A 6,782-nucleotide genomic window follows, 5' to 3' on the forward strand; every position below is an offset into this window, starting at 1 on the left:
TCTCTCTCTCAGGACCGAATCGCACTAAGCTGCAGGACATGTTGGCTAACCTGCGGGAGAATGAGAACGCCAGTCCGTTGCAGTCGTCCGTCAGTCCTCCGTCCCGACCCAACGTCAGTCGCTTCGTCGAACACGACAGCAGTCACTCTGATGAAGGTGTGATGCACTCCGTACGCAAACACACTGACGAACACAGGCTTCATTATCACTTTTTTTTTTTAAATAAACGTGTGTGTGTGTGTTACAGTGGAGGCCATCACGTTCCCTCCCACCACCGGTAAGTCCTTCATCATGGGCGGAGACGTGAGCATAGACTCCGGGGAGCTGGGTCTGGGAGAGCTGGCGGGTCTCACCGTCGCCAACGAAGCCGACGCCCTGGCGTACGACGTGAGTGTGCGAGACGGGGATGGACGTCCAGAAGTTGATCTTTTCTTTTTATTCGTTTTTCTTCTTCCTTCGATTTAAGTTTGAACGAATTACTCATAGACGTGTCACGTTTTTATCTTTTTCCGTTCAGTATGACTGTGGTTTACTCGAAAGAGGCCCCGGATATGGTTGGCCCTGGGTGTTCCAGATAAAAATAATCGTAATGCGATCTATTACACATGCGTCAAGGTATCAGTGTAGCGTGTTTATTTATTTTTGGTTCAAATTGCTTCATCATAGCAAGAGTTCCATCCATCCATCCATCTTCAACCGCTTATCCAAAGTCGGGTCGCGGGGGTAGCGGTTCCAGCAGGGAACTCCAAACTTCCCTTTCCCCAGCCACCTCAGCTAACTCTGACTGTGGAATCCCGAGACGTTCCCAGGCCAGTGTGGAGATATAATCTCTCCATCTAGTCCTTGGTTTGCCTCCTGGCGTCCTGGTGACATCCTTACTAGATACCCGAACCACCTCAACTGACTCCTTTCCAGGCGAAGGAGTAGCGGCTCTACTCTGAGTTTCTCACGGGTGATTGAGCTTCTCCCTGAGCTTCAGCTACCCTTCTGAGAAAACCCATTTACTGTGGGCCGCTCGTATTTGCGCACCCAACTCAAAATGGGTTATTCTGCAAAGAGCTAGCTAGATTTTTCGCACTTGGCCACCAGGGGGGGAAATCATTACCGCTAGAAAGAGTTAGCGCTTGTCGTGTGTATCGTCGCAGGGGTTTAGTAAATGCTTTAAATAAAGCACGATGTCATAAGTTAATATTAGCTGTTAGCTGAACTATATAACGAGTGTTAAGGCAGTTGTATCAGTTAGCTAGAGGAGATGATGTACGTTAGGAATCACAAGCTGTCTTTATTAGTTTCTATTTGTCAACAAATCTACAAAACAAAAAAAACAGCTTAAAGTAAATATTAATAGTTTTATACCACAGCGATTTTTCTCAACAATGATCACAACTATTTAAAATATCAAAAATTATATATATATTAATTTTGAACAACACCTTTCAGGAACGTCTGCGAGACTCAAGTCCTCAAAACAGAATTGTTTTACTTTTTTTTCCGGTTTCGACTATTTATTGTTTGTTTGTTTGTTTGTTTATTGTTAATTGTCCCCCCTCCCCCCTCTCCACACTTTTAGATCGGCAATAATAAAGACGCCCTGCGTAAGACCTGGAACCCCAAGTTCTCGCTGCGCAGTCACTTCGACGCCATCCGCGGCCTGGCGTTCCACCCCACCGAGCCGGTCCTCATCACCGCCTCCGAGGATCACACGCTCAAGATGTGGAACCTGCAGAAAACCACTCCCGCGAAAAAGTAAGCAGCGCCCTCTAGTGAATGCTCCCCCTTTTTTTTTTTGCCATACTTTTAGTGCAATCATTTCATGCACAAATGTTACAATAATGTGTGTCTTTCTGTTTTTATTAATTTTTTTGTTTTAAACAGGAACGCCTCGCTGGATGTGGAACCTATTTATACCTTCAGGGCTCACAGGTGAGATAACTAATGCTGTGTGTTTGGATATATTATGGAGGTCCCTGATTTACACGTGTAACCGGATATGTGTGTGTGATGCAGAGGCGCAGTGCTGTGTGTGGTGATGAATAACACGGGGGAGCAGTGCTTCAGCGGCGGTGTGGACGGCACCATTCAGTGCTGGAACACGCCCAGCTCCAACATCGACCCCTACGATTCCTATCGTACGTCTCCACCTGCGTTGTGTCATAGTTACACTCCCTGATTTCTGTCTTTGACCTCTATCTGTGTGTGTGTGTGTGTGTGTGTTTTAGAGCCGAGCGTCCTGCGTGGGGAGCTCATAGGACACACGGATGCGGTCTGGGGACTGGTACACCTCAGCGCTCACCAGCGCCTCCTGTCCTGCTCGGCGGACGGCTCGGTGCGGTTATGGAACGCCTCCAGCTCCGAACCGGCCGTCGCCGTCTTCAACCAGAACAAAGGTAAGGACAAGAACCGCTGTCCTCTTATTACTCTCTGTCTTAATATTATAATTGTTATAAGAACTAGTGTGTGTTTGTGTGTGTTACAGATCTGGGCGTGCCCTCTTCAGTGGATCTGGTGTGCAGTGAACCCGCCTGCATGGTCACTTCATTCACTAACGGCAAGATCGGCCTCTTCAACATGGAGACGCAACAGCTGGTGCAGAGCCTCGAGGCTACTACTGAGTCTGGTACACACACACACACACACACATGCATGACTTTTAAGCAAAACATCATTTTCATTTATTTTTAGATAATTTCCTCAATCAGAATCAAAACCTCATGTGAAACACTTTCTGATGATTTTTATTTATTTATTTTTCCTCCTCAGGTGCGCCGTGTCAGATCAACAAAGTCCTGAGTCACCCGACTCTCCCCATCACCATCACGGCGCAGGAGGACCGCCACATCAAGTTCTACGACAACAACACCGGTACGTGCGTCTCCCTCCACAACGCTCCAGGTCTTCTCACTGCACCTGTAGTTCCACTCAGCGCCACTAGAGGGCGCCACTGTCTGCGTATTACATTACCGTCTGGAACATTTATAGGAGGATTATTATGACTATTTTCTTTTTTTTTCTTTTTTTTTTTTTTTTTTTTTTAAATTGTGGTTTGTTTTGCCGAGCAGGAAAACCCATCCACTCCATGGTGGCTCATTTGGACGCTGTGACCAGCCTCGCCGTCGACCCGAACGGACTCTACCTGATGTCTGGGAGTAAGTCTTCGAATCTGACATTGAGGGAATTAAACCTTTGGGAGATTTTCTGTGGTAACTTTAGAAGCTGGTATTAATGGAAGCGGTGGAAGCCCCACCCTCTTAATGATGTTTTGTCAGCCGCTCTGATCTTAAATACTTGATAAATAACATTGATATTGTAGTAAAAATATATTATAAGCTTGGACTTGATGTGGTATCAAAATGTTTTGAGAATCCCGCGCCATAATTCCGGTTATTTTCAGCGTAGTTCCTCTGTCACACACCATAAACTTGGAAGTAGAGTTCATTATAGACGATCTGATCCCTGGAGACGAAAAGACGATGAGTGCCTCACTTTTTTTTCGGTCATGGAGACGACGTGCTCTTCCACTGTGAAGACCGTTGCTTCGTCCCAAGGTCGTACCCGTACACCCAAGTTTAGTCACTTTAGAGGTAATGATCCTGGACATGAAGGACGGGTCATCAGCGGCACACTGACGGAGTTCTCGTGATGTCCCTTCTGCTCTTGGATTAGTAGCCCATCGAATTCAAATGTATTTGTCTCATACACAGTACGATATGCAGTGAAATGCTTAAAGAGCTTCATTCAGGGCCCAACAGGGGCAACTTGGTGGTGGTGGGGTTTGAACCTATGATCTTCTGGTCAGTAGTCCAACACCGTAACCTCCGAGCTACCCCCTTGACCCAGATCACACGTCAGGATCGTCTGGACTGATCCGTATAACTCATTGTTCTCTGACTATCATCAATTCAATTCAATTTTATTTGTATAGCGCTTGTAACAATTGGCATTGTCCCAAAGCAGCTTTACACAATCAAAATAATAATTTAAGTTTGTATGGAATTTAAATGTGTATGAATCAGAATGGTCAGATAGTCCCTGGTGAGCAAGCCGAGGGCGACAGTGGCAAGGAAAAACTCCCTGAGATGGTAGTAGGAAGAAACCTTGAGAGAAACCAGACTCAACAGCGCCCCATCCTCATCTGGGTAAAACAGAGAGCAGGAAATGATCTACATTCATACAGTGTGTAGGGTGGGAGGCAGTTCAGCTATAATAGCTGATGTTAATTGATGTTAATATGGAGTCCAGGTAGTTATTGAAGACCCAGGTAGACTTGTATGAAGTTCCAGTCCTGAACTATCGAACGGTCAAGTCCCCAGAGAAACAGTTGCCAACACCAGTCAAGGCCAGAACCGTCTTCTAGGTAGAGAGAATCATTCCCAGACACCAGACGCATCCCAGAGAGACACACAGGGCATCCATGTGACGAGATCTTCAGCCAGAAGGGCACCAGGATGGGTCAGACAGGTCCGGAGGGCAGATGGAGTCTGGATTACTGGCAGCTCAGGAACGACATGTGTAGCTCGACAGAGAGAGGGAAAGAGAGAGGGGGGAAAGAGGGAAGAGAGAGCAGGAGAGGGGAGATAACAGTTTGGTCTGGTCACAGTCACACAATGTATAATGTAAATGTATATTAACTGTAGAGTGCAAGCAGAGACTCCGGCAGGACTAACTATGACAGCATAACTAAAAGGGAGAGCGAGAAGGAAACACAAACATGAGGGCTCCCTGAGATGTAAAGCAAACAATCACCCCACCGTCAGCAAACCTGAGTGATCAATGAGAGTGAGGAAGACAGCATCCAAACATACCAGTTCACCATAATACTCTACGTCCATGAGTCCCCCAGATCTGCTCCTTTACCTATGGCAAATCTATTTATAAAAATGTTTGATTAAATAAATAGATTTTTAATCTGGACCTAAACACTGAGACTCTGTCTGAGTCCCAAACATTATTTGGAAGACTATTCCATAATTTTGGGGCTTTGTAAGAAAAAACTCCTCCCCCCAGGTAATCAGACATCAAAGGTCTCCCTGATCATCTCGTCGTCCTCTGGTGATGCTCTTCCGTCCTTGAAACACCATCTTCCGTGCTGCTCAAAACACCTCGAACGACTTGTCGTAGCATCGCCGTAAAAATGCTGAGTCATCTCAAACGTCTCTTGCCCAGTTTCACACAGAATTTCACTGTTTGTGATGAAATAATAGATACCGAAACGCACATGGTCAGGACAGCACCAATTTTTGCACAACTGACGATGTCTTTTGGCACGCTGACTTATGAACACCGGTGCTCCCTGTAAGTGTGTGTGCAGCCTTGTGCTGCCATCTGTTTGCCTGTTACAAAACTAGTCTCCCAACTTTTTGATACCACCTAGTGTCCATGATGTTTCTTATTTTTAGCATTAATCGCATTTCCTCCCCCCCTTTTTGTTTAATAATTATCTCCCCACCTCTTCCTCTTCCAGGCCACGACTGCTCGATCCGCCTGTGGAACCTCGAGAGCAAGACGTGCATCCAGGAGTTCACGGCCCACCGCAAGAAGTCAGACGAGTCCATCCACGACGTGGCGTTCCACCCGTCCAAGTGCTACATCGCCAGCGCCGGGGCCGACTCCCTCGCCAAGGTCTTCGTATGAGCCGGGAAACCGCCTGCCTTTTTCCTTTTTTTTTATTCTTCTCTTTTTTTTCCTTTTTTTTTTTTTTTTTTTTTTTTTAAAAGCCCCGCCCACTGGCTGGCACAGACTGACCAATGACAGTGGCGCCAGGAATCGGGCAGGGGACCAATAAGCGCGAACCAGTCTCCAGTCTTCTCCAGCCCTTGTACAAGCGATCAGAGACGTCGATCAGAAGTGCGCTTCAGGGCGAGTCGGTTAGCCCCCCACCTCCCCCACCTCACCTTCCCAAGTACCTCCTACAGAATCCAGGCAGGCCTGGGTGCTCTACACACGGGACACTTCCACAAGCAGGAACCAACAGCCGACGTTTGTTCTCCACGGGAGCGGGCGAAGAGGATATGAACGGCGTAAACAGCGTAGCATCAGCCGCACTCCTGTCTGTTTTTGTCCTTGAAGCGAAGAAGAACCTCGCTGGTCACACGGTTCCTCGTCCTTGAGGTTCTGCGAAATGCCTGTGTGTGTGTGTGTGTGTGTGTGTGTGTGTCGTGGAGGACGTTTCCTCTTCCTCCTCTCTCAGCTTCCACGACTGATCCACAACGATCTGCCTACCTTTCATTCATTAAAACAAAAAAACATTGACGAAATGTGCCTTTGCTTCAGAAAGGTCTTGAAATTATTTTAAGGATGTTTTTTTTTTTTTTCTTTCTTCTTCTTTTTGTTTTTGATGAGGGTTTGGGGAAAAGGGGACTCTGTAGGCAAAGAGATTCAGGCTGGGTTTAGGACAATGTCGTCCTTTTTAACCGTATAGATCGTTGGATGTATAATTACAAATACGTATTAATAAACAAATATATATATTTAGTCTTAAACCTTAACATTGAATGGGAATTCTGAGTGCTTTTTTGATACTTTTGTTGAAGTATGTGTGTGTGTGTGTGTGTGTGTGTGTGTGTGTGTGTGTGTGTGTGTGATGCGGTGAATTTGCAGTGCTGGTTTTAGAGACCCTACTTAATGAACCTCTCTCTTGTTGTCTATAATTGTTGGATGCAGGTTAAGTCGAACGTTTAGAATGATCTCCTGTCTACAAAATAAAACAAGGGTTTGTTGAATAGACATGTTTTCTTTCCTAGTGTTTTTATACCAAAAAAAATAAAAGATGACAAAAAAAAAAC

At 46.0% G+C, this 6,782-nt stretch overlaps 1 protein-coding gene across 2 annotated transcripts in view; it reads left to right on the forward strand.

The window, feature by feature from the left end:
• LOC128508591 (striatin-like) overlaps positions 1-5,695 on the forward strand; it is a 34,118-nt gene extending 28,423 nt beyond the window's left edge. For both annotated transcript variants that reach the window (XM_053479979.1, XM_053479980.1), the window contains 10 exons: positions 13-156; positions 248-387; positions 1,571-1,746; positions 1,876-1,923; positions 2,008-2,129; positions 2,220-2,387; positions 2,477-2,617; positions 2,761-2,862; positions 3,060-3,146; positions 5,462-5,695. In XM_053479979.1, the coding sequence (XP_053335954.1) occupies positions 13-156; positions 248-387; positions 1,571-1,746; positions 1,876-1,923; positions 2,008-2,129; positions 2,220-2,387; positions 2,477-2,617; positions 2,761-2,862; positions 3,060-3,146; positions 5,462-5,631 (1,298 nt within the window). In that variant the 3' untranslated portion in view covers positions 5,632-5,695. The remainder of the gene's footprint in view (positions 1-12; positions 157-247; positions 388-1,570; positions 1,747-1,875; positions 1,924-2,007; positions 2,130-2,219; positions 2,388-2,476; positions 2,618-2,760; positions 2,863-3,059; positions 3,147-5,461) is intronic.
• The last annotated feature ends 1,087 nt before the right edge of the window (positions 5,696-6,782 follow it).

The sequence above is a fragment of the Clarias gariepinus genome, chromosome 20 (genome assembly GCF_024256425.1).
Source record: "Clarias gariepinus isolate MV-2021 ecotype Netherlands chromosome 20, CGAR_prim_01v2, whole genome shotgun sequence".
Classification (NCBI taxonomy): domain Eukaryota; kingdom Metazoa; phylum Chordata; class Actinopteri; order Siluriformes; family Clariidae; genus Clarias; species Clarias gariepinus.